Source organism: Xenopus laevis, chromosome 9_10S (genome assembly GCF_017654675.1).
Source record: "Xenopus laevis strain J_2021 chromosome 9_10S, Xenopus_laevis_v10.1, whole genome shotgun sequence".
Taxonomy (NCBI): Eukaryota; Metazoa; Chordata; class Amphibia; order Anura; family Pipidae; genus Xenopus; species Xenopus laevis.
Window position 1 is genome coordinate 107,828,762 of NC_054388.1, and position 20,751 is coordinate 107,849,512.

Genomic DNA, 20,751 nt, shown 5'->3' on the forward strand with positions numbered 1-20,751 from the left:
AGCTATGGCTGCTGCAGCTGTTTCATGACAAGGGAGATCAAGAGCGGCATCAGATAAAGTGTGAGAGAGACAGGGGCGAGTTGAGGCTGTCGGCAGCGCCCCACTAGATACCAGGCGGCGGCAAAAATGCTGCTCCTGGTACTTTAAGATCGAATTTCCAGGGGAGGGGGGGCAGCAGCAACTGCTGCTGCCTCAGGCGGTGGAGGGGCCAGGATCACCCCTGGAGAGAGATACACCTCAGAGCTTATCTACTGTTCTCTCACTCGTCTCTCCCTACTTTACCTGCTATCCCACAGCCACAGTCCCTTCCCAGAGACTATTATCCACTGTTACTATAGACACCATCTCTCCCTACTATACCTGCTATCCCACAGCCACAGTCCCTTCCCAGAGACTATTATCCCACTGTTACTATAGGCACCATCTCTCCCTACTTTACCTGCTATCCCACAGTCACACTCCCTTCCCAGAGACTATTATCCACTGTTACTATAGGCACCATCTCTCCCTACTATACCTGCTATCCCACAGTCACACTCCCTTCCCAGAGACTATTATCCACTGTTACTATAGGCACAATCTCTCCCTACTATACCTGTTATCCCACAGCCACACTCCCTTCCCAGAGACTATTATCCCACTGTTACTATAGGCACCATCTCTCCCTACTATACCTGCTATCCCACAGTCACACTCCCTTCCCAGAGACTATTATCCCACTGTTACTATAGACACCATCTCTCACTACTATACCTGCTATCACACAGTCACACTCCCTTTCCATAGACTATCACACTGCTACTATAGGCACCATCTCTCCCTACTATACCTGCTATCCACAGTCACACTCCCTTCCCATAGACTATCACACTGCTACTATAGGCACCATCTCTCCCTACTATACCTGCTATCCACAGTCACACTCCCTTCCCAGAGACTATTATCCACTGTTACTATAGGCACCATCTCTCCCTACTATACCTGCTATCCCACAGTCACACTCCCTTCCCAGAGACTATTATCCACTGTTACTATAGGCACCATCTCTCCCTACTATACCTGTTATCTCACAGTCACACTCCCTTCCCAGAGACTATTATCCCACTGTTACTATAGACACCATCTCTCCCTACTATACCTGCTATCCACAGTCACACTCCCTTCCCATAGACTATCACACTGCTACTATAGGCACCATCTCTCCCTACTATACCTGCTATCCACAGTCACACTCCCTTCCCAGAGACTATTATCCACTGTTACTATAGGCACCATCTCTCCCTACTATACCTGCTATCCCACAGTCACACTCCCTTCCCAGAGACTATTATCCACTGTTACTATAGCACCATCTCTCCCTACTATACCTGCTATCCCACAGTCACACTCCCTTCCCAGAGACTATTATCCACTGTTACTATAGACACCATCTCTCACTACTATACCTGCTATCCCACAGTCACACTCCCTTCCCAGAGACTATTATCCCACTGTTACTATAGGCACCATCTCTCCCTACTATACCTGCTATCCCACAGTCACACTCCCTTCCCAGAGACTATTATCCACTGTTACTATAGACACCATCTCTCCCTACTATACCTGCTATCCCACAGTCACACTCCCTTCCCAGACTATTATCCACTGTTACTATAGACACCATCTCTCCCTACTATACCTGCTATCCCACAGTCACACTCCCTTCCCAGAGACTATTATCCCACTGTTACTATAGGCACCATCTCTCCCTACTATACCTGCTATCCCACAGTCACACTCCCTTCCCAGAGACTATTATCCCACTGTTACTATAGGCACCATCTCTCCCTACTATACCTGCTATCCCACAGTCACACTCCCTTCCCAGAGACTATTATCCACTGTTACTATAGGCACCATCTCTCCCTACTATACCTGCTATCCCACAGTCACACTCCCTTCCCAGAGACTATTATCCACTGTTACTATAGGCACCATCTCTCCCTACTATACCTGCTATCCCACAGTCACACTCCCTTCCCAGAGACTATTATCCACTGTTACTATAGGCACCATCTCTCCCTACTATACCTGTTATCATACAGCTACACTCCCTTCCCAGAAGTTTTCTATGACACAATTTAGTTTGAATTTGGTCATATATGTGGTTCAGAATCCTGCCAAATCTTTTCTGAAGTATCCAGTCTTTAGCTGAGTGTATATTTTGCATATCCCTAAAAGTTGCTATTTTTAATATTCTCTTAATATAATTGATTGTTTCCTGTGTCACATGCCAGACAGAACTGTATTGTTACCGCCTGCAGGCATCCCTCAAACCTTATTTACATCCACAAACAATTAGCAGGTATGGGTGACAGTAAGTCAATGAGGTGTATAATAAAATATGGCTTAAAGGCTGGAGAAAGTCACAGAAAAGAAGAAGTAGTTCAGTGAGCTCAGGATTTTCTACAGAGAAAGCTGTGTGAAGGGTTAAACTGCTCTTAACTTTACAGCTACATGATACAGGAAGAGGCCACCAAGCTGACTTCCTGTCCCTGCTGTTGCTGTGGAAACTTTAAGCGTCATGGAACCTTCCATATTGGTTTTTGGTTTATCGCCCCTTTCCTTCTGGCCCCTACCTAGATACATGTGAAGCCAGATGAAATAAGTCATGTCATCAACTTTTATGATCATCCATGTAGTAAATCGATCTGTATTGTTGATGCAATTTCACCTGCTCAGCTCATCTCTCTCATTATCATCATTTTTACTGTATATTGTATTGCCTTTAAAGGGTTGGTTCACCTTTAATGTAACTTTTAGTATGTTATAGAATAGCTAATTCTAAGCAACTTTGCAATTGGTCTTTCTGTTTTTGAAGTTTACTATTTATTTGCTTTCTTCTGCTGACTCTTTCCAGCTTTCAAATGGGCTACAAATTATTGTTATTGCTACTTTTTATTCCTTATCTTTCTATTCAGTCCTCTCCTATTCATATTCCAGTCTCTTATTTAAATCAATGCATGGTTACTAGGATAATCTGGACCCTAACAACCAGATTGCTGAAATTGCAAATTGGAGAGCTGCTGAATAAAAAGCTAAATAACTAAAAAAAAAATCACTTTTTGACTTTTTATCTCCTGCACTGAACAGCCAGAAAAAGATTGAACGTTTCTAAAACTCAATTGGCTTTTGGCAGAGCCCAGAATACGTTGCAGGTGCAATTAGATACATTTGTAACTATTTAAGATAGAATTGTAACAATTTAAGATAAGCAAGTCTTTTGGGGAAACAGTGACTTGCAGTTTAAAGGATAATTTACCTTCATTAGCAAAACTGTAATATCACATAAAAAGCAGAGAAATGTTTTCAAACTTTTATAACCTGCGAAATTTTGTAAAATTATCATGGTAATTTGGAGGTGTGGTCAAAAAATGGGCGTGTCTAAAACATATGCAGCAAATCTTTTTGTCAGGTATGACATCCATCTTTCCTTAATATCAGAATTTCACTTCCCCTGTAACGGACGAATCAATTTTATGAATGTGTTTTTTCATTGTATCAGCCGGAGTAGCTTATTATGAAGTTTTGTTTTTGGAAGAACAGAAGGGGTTTTCATTCACTCCCTCTTTGCAAAAAGGTGAGGGTTTTAGTTGTTTTTTTTTTTTAAACTAAATTCAGCGGGCAGCGTTGACAGGAAGCCCACATTGCAGGCTCAGGAAGTCCCCAAGTCAGCGGCAGGCTTACATGTGGGCTTTCTGCTGTTATGGCCATTTAACCCTGATGAACTCATCTTCTCCATCAACATCTACTTATCTCCAAGCAGTTCTTACCCTGGGCTCTTACACATGGGTGTTTAAGAGTATGTCTATTCTAATGCATGATGATTGCATAAAAAAAAAAAATATATATATATATATATATATATATATATATATATATATATATATATATATATATATATATATATATATATATATATATATATATATATATAGGAAAAATAGCAGTACTAACTTAAAAAATATATCTGGTGCACACCACAGAACACCGCTTTATCATATAAAACAAGGCACTCACAGGATATGGTGAAAAGAAATACATTTTATTTATTAAATAAATAAATGTAATAAATAAACTTTATTTCTTTTCACCATATTTTAAAGTCCTGTGGGTGCCTTGCTTTTTATGATATTCTCTCTCTCTCTCTCTCTCTCTCTCTCTCTCTCTCTCTCTCTCTCCAGTATATACTGTATATATATTGTGTCTATATTTATTTTATTTTAACCCCTTTAATTCTAGTGCGGCCTTGTATTCAAGAGCAGGTATTAATGTGTTTTCTTTGTGGTGCAATCCTATATATTGAAAGGTATAGCAACACGTCTTAATTGTTCTCATATTTTCCTGCAGGTCCGTACCCATAGAGACAGTCAGTAATGCTGAATGTTGAAAAAAATTGTTCTTGTGTCTTCAGCACTGGTCTCCCTCTATATTATTAAACCACTGATGTTTTGGTATAAATTTCACAAATCTGCTTATTTCTAATTGTGTGCATTTGTTCGTATTTAGGTACCCCTTTCTATCTTCTTGTTCTGACTCTTGAAACAATGTATTTAAAGATAATTCTCCTCCAGGTCTGTTAATCAACTGGCTTGTACCACATTGTATACATAAAATCCCTATTTGTACAGAAAATCCCTATTTTCTAGGGATACACTGAAGCAACTTTTTGGGATTCTGACGAATCCCTGAATCGTTTGTAAAAGATTCTGGCAAATGCCGAACTGGATACAAATCCTAACTCTCATATTAAAATTTTTTTTACTTAAAAATTAGGATTCAGATTCAGTTTGGCCAGGCACAAGTAATTGGCTGAATCCGAATCCTGCTGAAAAAGGCTGTATCCTGGCTGAATCCCATCCCTACTTTTTTCAACAGCTATGGTAATTTATTTACAAATAACTTTAAAAAAAATTGTCAATGTTTGTTCAAATTTCTTGGAATTCAGTTTTCTTCTAATTTTTCTTTTATTTCTAATTATTAAATTATTTAAAAAACACAAGTTATGGGTGTAGTTTGGTAACTCATCTAGAATGCCCATAAAGTAGCCTTGGACATATTTATTATGTAAACATGTTGTCTTTGTATTTTATCCTGAAATAAGTAAGCTATTGCTGTCTCTTGTATGTATGTTGTGTATATTTAGATGCATTATGCTTTCCTGCAGAAAGCATTATCGCTATTGAACATTGTGCAAAAAAAAAAAACACTAAAATACCTAAAAATTTTTTACCTCTTGCCCGTTCAGTGAATAGGTCCACAAGTGACAACAAGCAAGTAAGCCACAATTCTTTAAATAACAGAAAAAATCTCACATAGCCTAAGGCTACTTGCTGTGGTCACCCTCTCAAATCACATCATCCCCCCTCCCAATTCTAGAATATTTCTATCAGAGCCTCTGAGGTGGTGAGCAATGACAGTTGTGTGGCTAAGAGCTCATGTCACTGTCAGCAGGTTGAAGGCAGGCGACAGTTAGGAGAGGACATGACGTCTGCTGCCTGCTGGCCTCAGGGCATTGCCTTCAGGGCAAATCATTTTAGTGAATATGCAGGATGCCCTGGATCATTTGGTCAGTTGAGAAACCTTAATAGAGGTTATGTGCAGTGTATGAAGGTTTCTATGATTGGCACTTTGTACTGCAGACCAAACAGGGCAGGACAATGGCACAAATAGGCCCCAGTAGGCCGTCAAGTAACTCATGAGTTGAAGTGCAATGCCAACTAGCAGGCACAGGGGCCATAGGACATGCAGTCAGTCAAGAACATGATACAGAGGAACCTCCATTAGGCAGGGGTTTGAGAAAATGGGGCTGCTTGAAATGTAGTGAGTATTGGGTCACTATCCAACTAAAAAAGCAGCAATCCTTGCCAGGCAACATCAGGGTCTATCATAGGCAGTGCACCTCCTATTCAAGTCAAAGGCCTCTGCCTGTAATTTTATGAAAATGCGGTATGGTTAATCTCATTTCCTATTGTATTGAAGTGGTTACACTGCACTCCTGGAACTTTACTCACTTCTTCTGCTTTAGTGGTGCTGGTTATCCTCCGGCCTGACGAGGCCCTCCAATAGTAGCAATTTCAATTATGGATCCGCACACACCAATTTTCTGCAGTTTTCTTTAATTTTTATTTATGGTGGTGAATAAAAATTAAAGAAAACTGCAGAAAATTGGTGTGTGCGGATCCATAATTGAAATTGCTAATCTCATTTCCTAACCTCACAGCACTGATCTACTATATGGCTGAGATTTTAGCTATATTTATAAAAGAACATATTGTCAGATCTGATCCCCATTGTAAGCAACAGTCCTGCTCTGCTTTATGGCAGCTGAGATTCTAGCTATCTGTATAACAGAACATTCTGTCCCAGTAGCTGCACAGATCCTATCTGATCCCCAATCAGGAAGGACGTGCGTGTGAGGAGCTCCTGAGTTACAGAGCTTACCCCAGGCCCAGCAAGGGTCTGGGGGTGCAGTTTACACTTTCTTTTGGACTTTATTATTTACCTACAACTTGGAAATGGAGAGAAGGATGTCAGCTCGTGTTAAAAGTGGAACAAAGACTTTAGGTGTTGGGAAAAAAGTCCCAAAAGAAACCATAAAGAAAGTCTTTTGCAAAAGCAAGAAAACTTGTGAAAACATGTGAAGTGGTGTGTAATGAAGAAAACAGTGAAGAATTGATGGAAGTAACACAGTCAGCAGAAGTGTCTGAACAAACAGCCAATATGGAGGATTTGCCTGGTGCAAGCTCCCCATGTGAAATGCCCATGGAGAAAGCAGTGGATTCCAGCAGCCCCCAAAGTGTTTCAGAAGTGCGCAGATGTGGTGCAAGTACCCTTTTGGAGTGTTCCCTCAGTAACGCAGAGGTGGGCGACAGTGAAGTATCTGAGGCCCAGGCAGAAGGAGGGAGCTCCGGTGCTAGTGCTGAGGAAAAGGACAAGATGGCGTCCGCAAGCAGCAGCAGTGAGGCTTCAGGTGAGACTCTGAGAACTGCAGCTCCAGCACATTGTCACACCAACAACACTGAGACAAACACTGTGGAGAAAGTGACTAGCAGGGAGGCAAGAGTGAAGGATAGTCCTGCTAAACATATGGCAGGGCTTGAGGCGCTGTGTGGCCAGCTTGCTGTGGCAGTGGCAGAGGGGGCGCTGGATGGCACAGAGGAGACCAGGACTGGGGCACGGGTGAGTGGAGCACTGGCTAATGACTCTTCTAATGTGACTAGTAGTGGACACACTGTTAATACCTCACACATCATTGAATCACTCAGAGCTATGGAACTGTTAAGTAACAGGAGAAATACTTTGGAAAAAAACATTGAGAGGGAACTTTCAAATGTTAAATCTGCTAAGGGACATTTCAGAGCTCAAGGCATCAGGAAACTGGCAGAAATGAATAAAGAACTGGAGGAGGTGGTGGAAAATATGGAGGCTTTGTTATTAGTGATTAAACCATGGGAGGAGGTGTATAAAAACAAGGAACGGTTTAAACAAATGTCCAGTGGAGGGAAAAAGACCTTTGAATCCTCTTATTTGGATTTTGTGCTGAATGAAGGTGGGGGGGAATCAGATGATAATGGTGCAAATAATTTGTCTGAAACAAATGGAAAAGAAAGGAATGAAAATGTTTTGTTTAACAACAAGGAATGTGCAGTCTCTGAAGGGAATGTAAATGAGGTGGAGGGGGAGGGGGAGACACAAGCTGCTGAGAATGAAGCAACTAGTGCTTTACCTGAGGAAACAACACAACAATTTGCTCAAAATGGAGTTGATCCTGAACAAGGTAAACAGGATAGTAGGTCTTTCTGGGAGAAAAGGAAATTTTTTGCAAGGCAGGAGGAATCTTTTCATGATGGGCTCACTTTCAAAAGGAGAAATGTGGTTAAAATCAAATGGGAGGGAGAAAAGGAGAAATCACCAGGTAGCCGCTATGTGTGTAAAAACTTAATCAAACAATCAATGGGATTTACTCCTGCAGATGTTTTTGCTTTTGTAAATGTGTCAGATATTGATTTTGAAATAAGTTTCAAGTTGTCCCAAGGTTTAGACAGATTTTGGAATTTATATCAAGATAAAAAGACATCCTCAGCATGGGAAGGCTTCAGGGCGAGTCCAGTCTCAAAACCAGAAGTAAAAACAGTAACAATCTTTTTTAAGAATGAGTCTGTCCCTCCTGCTGATGTGTTAGTCTGGTTAAAGAGACAATGCAATGTTTTGACGCCTTTAAAACCTGTATATAATGAGGAAGGATTTTGGGTGGTGGGTTGGAAGGCTCAAGTGAGGCTAAATGTGCAAAACAACATGACACAGCATCTCCCAAATTCATTTTTTATAGGCAGAGAAAGGGGTGTTTGCTTTTATCCAGGGCAGCCCCGTCAATGTTATAAGTGTGGATCAAGGAGGCATTTGGCGGGAGACTGTACAATAAAGATGTGCACATTGTGTGGGGCCCAGGGACATGTCAACAAAGACTGCAAGAATGTGAGGTGTAACCTGTGTGCGGAACTGGGTCATACACACCGTGATTGTCCTAATGCCTGGCACAATATTGTTAAACTTTGCCCAAGAATAGAGGAGGAAATATTTCAGGAAGATGTAACAGAAGAAAGGCGGGAGGAGGAAGGGAACAATGAGGTTGCCCCCTGTCAAAGTAAAGAAAACCAAAAGGCAGAAAGTACTGTTACATCAGTGCAGGGAAGAGGGGATGACTGGAAGGTGGCAGGAAAAAAGGCAGGAAAAAAAGCAGGTAAAATGATCTTTGAAAGTGAAATCAAAACTTCAAACAGATTTGAATTGCCCTCAGGAAAGTCATGGGGGGATTTGGCAGAGGAGGAAGAGGAATTGAGAAGGATTGGTGAAGAGAAAAAAAGGGATGAAGGGAACAAAAAGGAGGTAAAAAAGAGAGTCAAGGAAAGGTCAATTAAAAAGAATGTGGTACCCCCCAGCAGTGGTTTGGGCAAAAGAAAGAAAGATTCTGTATTAGAATCTGAGGGTCCATCAAATGTGGAAATAGGAATTGTGGAGGAGCAAGGGAAGAAAAGGAAAGGAAGGATAGATAGTGAGGAAGAGTGGGAGTCCATTGATGAGGAGGATCTCCTGGTGGAGGGGGAGTCGTTGGGGGGCATGGGGAAACCCCAGTATAAAAGACATGCAGAACACAATCCTGTGAGAACAACTAACTCTCCAAGATGCCTGAACAAATAATTAAATTTAGTACTATAAATGTGTGTAGTATTAAAAATGTTAAAAAAAGACGGGAAGTGTTTAGTAACTTGGAGAAAGAAGAAAATTACATTTATTTTTTGCAAGAAACAAGACTAACCAATAAGATAGAGATTTTTAATGCAAAAAGGGACTGGCAGTTGGGTCCATCATTTTGGTCCATAGCAGAGGAAACAGCAGGGGGGGTGGGAATTCTTTTTAAGGGATTCTCAGACATTAAGGTTAAGAGATTTTTAGAGCTTAAAGTGGGTAGATGTATTTTACTAGATGTAAATATAAAAGGAGAAAGTTACAGACTTATAAATATTTATGCCCCTCATGCAGTGATAGAAAGAAAAGATCTGTTAGAAGAAATAAAACAATACTTGTGTGTTTCTAGCCAAGTCATTTGGGCTGGTGATTTTAACCAGACCTTAAATCCAGGAGATAGAACTGGGAGATATAACAAATATGAAGGTGCTTTCTTGTTAGGTATAATTAAGCAGGTGGGTTATATTGATGTGGCTACTTGTGGAGGGAGGAAAGCAGTACATACATACTTTTGCTCCAATAGAAGTAGTCGTATTGATATGATATTTGTAAAGGAAGGGGAGGGAACATCAGATCTTCCCAAGAGAGGCAAAGGACTGTGGAGGCTGGGAATTGGGTCTCTTAAAGAAGCAGCAGAGGATGGCTCTTTTAAGGTGTTTTTTGAAGCCTTGTGGTCAAAATTCTTTTTCTTTGATTCTGTGGTACACTGGTGGGAGGAAGCAAAAAAAGAAATCCGAACTTTCTTCACAAAACTATCTGTTAAACGGGAGGGTTTAAGATCTAAAACATACCAGTCTCTGAGGAAGAAGTTGGAAACCTTAATTTCGGCCGGGTGGTGGGGGAAAAAATTGCCCGGTTGAAATATCTGATTAGACAGCATCAGTACAGTCGCAAGGACTCTATGATTCTGGAGAGAGATTTTGGGGCAAAAAACTCCCCTGATCCTTTTCAGAATTGTAGAGAGACCTTTAAGAAAAAGCAGGTGACTGGCCTTATTGACTCCGAGGGAGTTATACAGAAATCCAGGGAGGGTATCCTCGGGGTTGTAAGGTCGTACTATGCTGATCTGTTCAGAAGTAAAACTTTGGAGAGGGAAAGGACTGAAAACTTTTTAAAGGCGACCCCAGGACCTGATACAGTAAATTTGGACTTTCCCCATTGACAGCAAATATTGAGGAGGAAGAGGTGGCGGGTGCGATTGATAAAATGCACAACAAGAAAGCTCCAGGGCCTGATGGGCTAACAGCAGAGTTTTATAAGACCTTTAAATCGCTGTTAGTCCCGGTGTTAGTTAAGATCTTTAATGAATGTTTGGAGGGGGGTATGCCTGAGTCAATGAGGTGTTCTTCTTTAATTTTGCTGTCAAAGGGGAAGGATGATGAGAAGGTTGAGAACTGGAGGCCAATTGCCCTTCTCAATTCTGACAGAAAGATTCTGGCGCGGATTCTTTTTTCACGTTTGATTTTGTTTTCTGGCACTTTATTATCGTCCTGTCAGTTCTGCACGGTGAAGGGGCGGAGCATCTTTGGGGCCCTCCTTACTTTAAGGGAAGCCTTGGAGTCATGCAAAGCTCATGGGTGGGGAAAATACCTGTTGTCTTTGGATCAAACTAAAGCTTTTGATAAGGTTAACCATGACTATCTATGGGCTGTTTTGTCTAAATACGGCATCCCAGGCAAATTCATTAGTTGGTTAAGGATTTTGTATGAAGGGGCAAAAAGCTTCCCACTGATTAATGGCTGGCAAGGTGAAACCTTTGATGTTGGGGCCAGGGTGCGGCAGGGCTGCCCTCTGAGTCCTCTTCTCTATGTATTTGCTCTGGATCCCTTCCTGAGGATGCTGGAGGAGAAGGGCATGGAGGGGGTCTGTGTGCCTGGCGGGCAGCCACTCAGGTTTGTAGCCTACGCGGATGATGTGTCAGTGGTCATTTCTAAGCAGGCGGAGGTTGAGGTGATCACTGATTGTATCAGAAGCTACTCAAGGGCCTCTGGATCCTCAGTTAATCATGAGTCGGAAGCTTTTTGGACTCTAGGAGGGGAACCGGATTTTCAGGCCGGAAATTTCTCAGTGGCCCCAGAGCAGGTTAAAATCTTGGGAGTAAAATTTGGAAGGGATGATAATAGCAGATTAAATTGGGAAGAGAAAGTGGATGTTGGTTTGGCAAAAGTTCAGCGTTGGAGATCTTGGAAGCTGACCTATAGAGAAAGGGTTAATCTGATCAAGACCTTTTTGATCCCATTGTTTCTTTTTGTTGCTTATGTGTTTCCCTTGCCAGAATCTCTCTATGCTCGGGTTTACAGTTTGTTTTTCCAGATGCTCTGGGGGAGTAGGCTGAACCCGGTAAAAAGAGGGGTAACATTCCTACAGAAGAAAGAGGGAGGTCTAGGGATGGTTTGTCCAATTGCCTTCTTTGGCACCATTTTTCTTAAATTCAATTTTGGGAATCTGGGTCAAAGGACGTGTTCTCTGTGGGAAAACTGTGTCAGATCCTGGGTTTCGCCTTTTATCAGAGACTGGGTGGAGGGCGGTAGAGTGAAGGGGGTCCGGATCAGGGGGGGAGGTTTTCCGCAACATATTGCGTTAGGTTTAAAATTGTTGAAAAAGTGGGGTTTAGGTTTCAATGATATTGAAAACTTATCAAGAAAACAGTTGTATGAACAAGTGCTAAGCTCCTTTTTTGTTGTCTCTTTGAGTCCAAAAGATTGCCCTGTAAAAGTCATGGGGGAATGCATTAAGTTTTTGAATGGAAAAAGACTCCCAGAAAAAATGTTTGATAACGCATGGTTAGCCCTACAGGGGAAGTTATTTGTAAGGGGAAATTTAAGTTATCTAAGTACAGTAAATAGTTTATGCCCCTGGGACTGTGGAAAAGAAGAAACAGTAGATCATTTCTTATTAGAATGTTCAGTCTCAAAAGCCCTTTATGATCAAGTTTTAACAACTTTGGGAATCAATAATTTCTGTAGAAACACTTACGGGGAAAGAGCCTATGGAATTGTAACTAATGACCATCCTCTGGATAAAGAGACCCTCTTTGTTATTTTCTCAGTTGTTCGATATTTCTTATGGATGAGGAGATGTGGTAAAACTTTTGGGAGAGAAGAAGGATCTATAGATTTGACAACCAAAAAGATTTTGAAAGAATTATACCTGGATAAAATTGAAAGAAATAAATATCAATAAAGAAAACAATAAATTGTGGAGGGGGGTAGATTTTTCATGGGAAAAAACTATGGATTTTTGAATATGTATCTGTTGTATGTTTTGATTTGTTTGTTATGACATTTTGATTTTGTTTATTGTTATTGTTCATATTTTTAATAAAAATCCCTATCTGATCCCCATTGTAAGCAGCAGTCCTGTCTTGCTTTATGGCAGCTGAGATTCTAGCTATCTGTATAACAGAGGATTCTGTCCCAGTGGCTGCACAGATCCTATCTGATCCCCATTGTAAGCAGCAGTCCTGTCCTGCTTTATGGCAGCTGAGATTCTAGCTATCTGTATAACAGAGGATTCTGTCCCAGTGGCTGCACAGATCCTATCTGATCCCCATTGTAAGCAGCAGTCCTGTCCTGCTTTATGGCAGCTGAGATTCTAGCTATCTGTATAACAGAACATTCTGTCCCAGTGGCTGCACAGATCCTATCTGATCCCCATTGTAAGCAGCAGTCCTGTCCTGCTTTATGGCAGCTGAGATTCTAGCTATCTGTATAACAGAGCATTCTGTACATTTTGACAGAACTTGACTGAGACAGAAAAATGTAGAAAGGCAAAGTAAACATTTCCGCAGCATTTGAAAATGTGTCATATTAAGACATTTCGGGATGGAAGTATCCCTGATTTTAATGCTGAGGGTGTCAGATGCAGAAAAAAAACAAGTCTGAGGATGAAGGAAAACAAGTGATAATTGGAAAGTAAAGGGAGAGGAGAAGAGGAAAGAGAACCAGACTTAGAAAGGGAAAGATGCTGTCTCCATGACAACGGGAGCTGACGGACGCTTTCTCTAATGTCACCCTCACTACAAATGATTCCTTTTGCTAATTGCGTGAGCCCCAGGTATCGAGAAAGCTTCTTACTTACTCCTCGTTACCCTGGAGGAGGGGAGGGTCATTAGCATGGAGGTTAACCGGGTCACCATTAACGGAGGAATGACGTCACGGCATGACGCGAGGGAAGGTATCTCTAATTCACTCAGAAGGCTGCAGCTGACCTTTCTAAAAGGGTTTATTCATCTCTCAGAAGTCAGAAACGCACATTGCTGGATCCCCAGGCTGTATGGGGGTTCAGCACAGCAATGGAAAGGGATGGGAAGCCAATCCAGAGTATAAATGGTGAAATAGCTCATATGTAATTAACAAGTTTTAATTTTGGGGCAGAAGCAATTGGCTTTCTATGATGCGAAAACAATTGTGCCAAGCTGATAAGATCCTACACGCAAGTACCAGATCACCAGATCATCCTGCGTAAAACGCCAAGTACCCTAGTGCCTTTCATCCATCCGGTGCTCCTTTCTTGTATATTTTGAATTATGTGTAACTTTAGGGTATGCCAAGGGCCAGCCATGTCCTGTCCCTCCTGTATGCATTGGAAAGTTGCTCTGAATTATTGTTTTCGTTATGGAACATTTTATATTGGGGTTTCCACCTGGAACAAACTTATAACCTTTTATTCCATTGCCCAATAGCATCCTTATGTCTACAATCTGCATAAGGATATTGGAGGTCAAAATAAATTGAGTTCTTATTTTTGTAGGTGCTGCCCTTGATTGTGACTATGCCAAATGAAAGTTAATTTTTATCTGGAGTGGATGATGCTGCGGCAACTGCAGTAAATGACAGCAAAGTTGTGAAGTCCTATAAATATATCTTTATAACGTGTCTTATGGTTAAACCTTAATTACGACAAAAGCTCCCAGTCCTCCATCAGTCTAACTAATTAAAAGCAAGGAATCAATGGCATCATTCATTCCTTTCATAATCAAAATCTTCCATTGTATCGACCATGGATAGACAAGGGGAAAGAGTTGGCCACGGACCAATGGAAACACTAACTTGTGATTATCAGTCATCACAGTATATTTTCCATTAGAGCTTAACAATATGGCTGATTGTGTGTCTTCCTCCCCGTAATTGTATTTATTCAATTCAATGGGAGCTGCTATATTGATTCCCTGGAGGAATGATTGGTAGGAGGGCAGTTCCCATATTGTTCCCTGTGTGGAGGGAATGGGTTCTGCCATAATTAAAAAAAGCACAAGGGAAATTCTAATAGCAATTTCACCCAACAATCAAACCATGATAGAATGGACTTAACTTGGGGCATGTAGCAAAGTGTCCAGTAGATATACTTCCTTCTGTCTCCAGGAAGGCAAGACTTTTCTCATGAAGCATGCCATAATATGCTGGGAGTATAAAATGCTGCAGCCACTATGTTATATATTACCGGAACCACAGCTCTCTTGACAGACAGTAGAATTAGCCAATTAAATCACAGATATAGGCGGGTTGGGTCCAGGTAAACCTGTGTTATAAAATGCTGGGGCCACAGAGTCATGAAAATCTGGGGGCCCTGTGTCAAGGAATACTGATGCCACCACTCAATCATAAAATGCTAGGGTCACTGTATCATGAAATGCTGGGGACACTGTGTTCTGAAATGCTGGGGTCACTGTATCATGAAATGCTGGGGTCACTGTGTTCTGAAATGCTGGGGTCACTGTATCATGAAATGCCGGGGACACTGTGTTCTGAAATGCTGGGGTCACTGTATCATGAAATGCTGGGGTCACTGTGTTCTGAAATGCTGGGGTCACTGTATCATGAAATCCCGGGGACACTGTGTTCTGAAATGCTGGGGTCACTGTATCATGAAATGCTGGGGTCACTGTGTTCTGAAATGCTGGGGTCACTGTATCATGAAATGCTGGGGTCACTGTATCATGAAATGCTGGGGTCACTGTATCATGAAATGCCGGGGTCACTGTATCATGAAATGCTGGGGTTACTGTGTCTTAAAATGCTGTGACAAAAGGACGTGGAGTCAAACTGCTGTCCTATGTTGGGGATTTCTGGCAGTCAAAGAGCTATTTAACTCTTGGGGTTCCATATCTTGAGAATAGCCCAGGGTCCAAGGGTTAAATAAATCCAGCCACATTCAGTGGTTCCTTATCCTTAAATACATCTATGGAGATAGATTTAGACTGCAAGCAGCATGGCAGTCCATATATACGGAAGAGTTTTTTTGCTAACAGTAGGCTACGTCCTAACAATTTCTTTGCCTTCTAAACATATAACAAATCAAATAGGAATCTTATTTATAAATATGGAACATTTTTTCATCCTAGTCTTTGACTCAAGAACAAAAGCTTCAAAGAACACGCTAATTTAGCTAGCACGGTGCTGCAGGCATACTGTGAATACATTACTTTAATAACTATTTCTATTTTTACTTTTAACAGATGTTGTCAGAACTTTTCTCCAGAAAATTCTTAACATATTCATAGGCATATGTGACAAAGTTGAGAACCATCTGAGTAACTTTATTGAAAGCATAGAAACGTTGAGTGCTCAGGGCTAGCAACACTGGCGATCTGTCTGTTACCGTGGTCTTTTGTCAGTTAAAAAGATACCTCAGATGTCAGCCATAAAGTGTGACTGAACTGCTGCTTTGTGAGGGAAAGGAAATAGTGCGTAGGTTAGTATATTTGCAAGCTTTATATATGTTTTATTACTGCGCCCCTTTAGATAGAGTTCAACTACCCTGTATCATAACCATTCTCTCTTTCTGGTTAACAGTACAGGATCGGACAGCTGTATACCATCAGCAAACACAGTCACCAGGAAAGTGACCGAGGGGAGGGAGTGGAGGTGATGGAGAACAGAGAACATCATGATCCGGTACATGGCTCGGGACAGTACACAGAGAAACGGGTCCATCTATCCAGGTGAGTAAGAGAACTGGGGCTGTTTGTAGTGGTGGTGGGGGTCCAAGGCTGTTAGTGTTTCCTGGGAGTTTGGTGGTTTTAGAACCATCTTGCTGTACTGTTGACAGCATATCAGTTTGGGGCAAGCCCTACTGTCTCCATCTTGCCCTACTGTCATCATCATGCCCTTCTGCCATCATCATGCCCTACTGTCTCCATCTTGCCCAACTGCCATCATTGTGTCCTACTGCCATCATCATGCCCTATTGTCATCATCATGCCCTATTGTCATTGTTGTGCCCTACTATTCCCATCTTGCAATATTGTCATCATCATGCCCTACTGTCTCCATTTTACACTACTGTCTCCATCTTGCCCTACTGTCATCATCATGCCCTTCTGTCATCATCATGCCCTAATGTCTACATCTTGCCCAACCGCCATCATCATGTCCTACTGCCATCATCATGCCCTACTGTTATCATCATGCCCTATTGTCATCATCGTGACATACTATCTCTATCGTGTAATACTGTCATCATCATGCCCTACTGTCTCCATCTTACACTACTGTCTCCATCTTGCCCTACTGTCATCATCATTCCCTGCTGTCATCATCATGCCCTACTATCTCCATCTTGCCTTGTCATCATCATGCCCTATTGTCTCCATCTTACCCTACTGTCATCATCTTGCCCTACTGTCATCACCATGCCGTGCTGTCATCATCATGCTCTACTATCTCCATCTTGCCCTACTGTCATCATCATGCCATACTATCTCCAGCTTTCCCTACTGTCATCATCATGCCCTACTGTCATCATCATGCCCTACTGTCATCATCATGCTCTGCTATCTCCATCTTGCCTTGTCATCATCATGCCCTACTGTCTCCATCTTACTCTACTGTCATCATCATGCTCTACTATCTCCATCTTGCCCTACTGTGTCTATCTTAATATGGATAGGGTTGTCAGAAGAATTACTCGCAGATTTGGGCCCATGGTGCCATTATTCTAAACTTTCAAGCCACAGGCTTCTTTATTATAGCCCTCTTATTGTATTACAGCCTCTATCAAGAAGCTAATGTGTGCAGTGCTTTGGTGTGCCAAATAATGTGCCAGGGCATGTGCAAACATTTGTCTGCACTAAGTGTAAGTTAGCAGGTAAATGTTATAATATAGTGGCTCTTTAATGGATAATTTTCTGTGGCTGGAGTGTAAGTGCAACAAATAGAAGATGCCTTGGTAACTGTTACACTGTTACGATAGGCACCATCTCTCCCTATTATACCTGCTATCCCACAGTCACACTCCCTTCCCAGAGACTATTATCCCACTGTTACTATAGGCACCATCTCTCCCTACTATACCTGCTATCCCACAGTCACACTCCCTTCCCAGAGACTATTATCCACTGTTACTATAGGCACCATCTCTCCCTACTATACCTGCTATCCCACAGTCACACTCCCTTCCCAGAGACTATTATCCACTGTTACTATAGGCACCATCTCTCCCTACTATACCTGCTATCCCACAGTCACACTCCCTTCCCAGAGACTATTATCCCACTGTTTCTATAGGCACCATCTCTCCCTACTATACCTGCTATCCCACAGTCACACTCCTTTCCCAGAGACTATTAGCCACTGTTACTATAGGCACCATCTCTCCCTACTTTACTTGCTATCCCACAGTCACACTCCCTTCCCAGAGACTATTATCCCACTGTTACTATAGGAACCATCTCTCCCTACTATACCTGCTATCCCACAGTCACACTCCCTTCCCAGAGACTATTATCCACTGTTGCTATAGACACCATCTCTCCCTACTATACCTGCTATCCTACAGTCACACTCCCTTCCCAGAGACTATTATCCCACTGTTACTATAGGCACCATCTCTCCCTACTTTACCTGCTATCTCACAGTCACACTCCCTTCCCAGAGACTATTATCCCACTGTTACTATAGGCACCATCTCTCCCTACTATACCTGCTATCCCACAGTCACACTCCCTTCCCAGAGACTATAATCCCACTGTTACTATAGGCACCATCTCTCCCTACTATACCTGCTATCCCACAGTCACACTCCCTTCCCAGAGACTATTATCCCACTGTTACTATAGGCACCATCTCACCCTACTATACCTGTTATCCCACAGTCACATTCCCTTCCCAGAGACTATTATCCACTGTTACTATAGGCACCATCTCTCCCTACTATACCTGCTATCCCACAGTCACACTCCCTTCCCAGAGACTATTATCCACTGTTACTATAGGCACCATCTCTCCCTACTATACCTGCTATCCCACAGTCACACTCCCTTCCCAGAGACTATTATCCCACTGTTACTATAGGCACCATCTCTCCCTACTATACCTGCTATGCCACAGTCACACTCCCTTCCCAGAGACTATTATCCACTGTTACTATAGGCACCATCTCTCCCTACTATACCTGCTATTCCACAGCCACACTCACTTCCCAGAGACTATTATCCCACTGTTACGATAGGCACCATCTCTACCTACTATACCTGCTATCCCACAGTCACACTCCCTTCCCAGAGACTATTATCCACTGTTACTATAGGCACCATCTCTACCTACTATACCTGCTATCCCACAGTCACACTCCCTTCCCAGAGACTATTATCCACTGTTACTATAGGCACCATCTCTACCTACTATACCTGCTATCCCACAGTCACACTCCCTTCCCAGAGACTATTATCCCACTGTTACTATAGACACCATCTCTCCCTACTATACCTGCTATCCCACAGTCACACTCCCTTCCCAGAGACTATTATCCCACTGTTACTATAGACACCATCTCTCCCTACTATACCTGCTATCCCACAGTCACACTCCCTTCCCAGAGACTATTATCCACTGTTACTATAGGCACCATCTCTCCCTACTATACCTGCTATCCCACAGTCACACTCCCTTCCCAGAGACTATTATCCACTGTTACTATAGGCACCATCTCTCCCTACTATACCTGCTATCCCACAGTCACACTCCCTTCCCAGAGACTATTATCCACTGTTACTATAGGCACCATCTCTCCCTACTATACCTGCTATCCCACAGTCACACTCCCTTCCCAGAGACTATTATCCACTGTTACTATAGGCACCATCTCTCCCTACTATACCTGCTATCCCACAGTCACACTATTAGAGACTATTATCTGTTATGACAAGTGCTGTTTGGCTGCTGGCAAAGAGGTAGATATATAATATGTTATGGAGCTCTAATAGACCTCATTATGCAGGGACCATTGCAGTCACCCATTCTAAGAATTGATTTCTCCAGCTACCCCCAAAAATCAGCTCTGTGCCTCTTACTAGCCAATCCCGTTGAGGTTTCAGCCTATGATTATGGATTGGTATCCAGGTATGGGCATCACACACAATCGCAGCGGGAGGTGTGGGCAGGAGGTGAGGTGGCGGGGGGAGAACTGACAGTGTCGGGAGCTATATTTAGCATCTCACAGCTCACACAATTCTGCTTTGCTGCTATTTATAGTAACAGTAAGTGGGCCCCTGCTGACAATCTGCCGAACATCATTACTCTCTATGCCCCCTCCTCCTGTCTCCTCTTCTCTGTTCTGCCTGCGCCCAGGGGTCCGGCTTTGGTCAAAGAGACTAGAGAAGGAGATTTCATTAGCTTTCAAGCTTGGGGTGAGGGGTCACTGATAAAGGAGCCAGATCAGAAAGCCAAATGACCACTATTCTCTATTTCTCTATGTGGCACCAGGTTCATGTGTGTGTGATGATAGATAGATAGATGATAGATAGATAGATAGATAGATAGATAGATAGATAGATAGATAGATAGATAGATAGATAATAGATAGATAGATAGATAGATAGATAGATAGATAGATAGATAGATAGATAGATGATAGATAGATAGATAGATAGATAGATGATAGATAGATAGATAGATAGATAGATGATAGATAGATAGATAATAGATAGATAGATAGATAGATAGATAGATAGATAGATAGATAGATGATAGATAGATAGATGATAGATAGATAGATAGATAGATAGATAGATAGATAGATAGATGATAGATAGATGATCGATAGATAGATAGATAATAGATAGATAGAAGATAGATAGACAGACAGACAGACAGACAGACAGACAGACAGACAGACAGACAGATAGATAGATAGATAGATAGATAGATAGATAGATAGATACCATGTGGGATATTAAATAAAATTACCTTCAATAGAAGAGCACCATTTATTGTGACCAGTAGATGGCAGTGTTCTGTGGGTGACTATGGGGAATGCCTCATTTTCAGGGAAGATGGGAATTACCATGTTATGTATGTCAGAATGAAGAATGAATAGGAGAGGCCTTAATAGAAGCATCAGCAATAAAACAGCAGCCTCAGCTGAATGGAATGCCACACAGAATAGTAAAGGAGAAGTGATGATGCATTCTACACACACATCTGATTTCCCATATGCGGCCTCCTGGGGACACATTCAGGGCTG

The 20,751-nt window shown here is 42.0% G+C and overlaps 1 protein-coding gene across 2 annotated transcripts in view; it reads left to right on the forward strand.

Annotated features, from left to right (window-relative positions):
- LOC108703254 (cytoplasmic phosphatidylinositol transfer protein 1) overlaps positions 1–20,751 on the forward strand; it is a 65,311-nt gene that overhangs the window by 26,139 nt on the left and 18,421 nt on the right. The window contains exons 1-2 of one of the 2 annotated variants that reach the window (XM_041578214.1): positions 6,413–7,221; positions 16,083–16,231. In XM_041578214.1, coding sequence (XP_041434148.1) covers positions 6,718–7,221; positions 16,083–16,231 — 653 coding nt within the window. In that variant the 5' untranslated portion in view covers positions 6,413–6,717. Of the gene's footprint in view, positions 1–6,412; positions 7,222–16,082; positions 16,232–20,751 lie in introns of those variants that run through there. The other variant, XM_041578215.1, reaches the window with a different exon arrangement.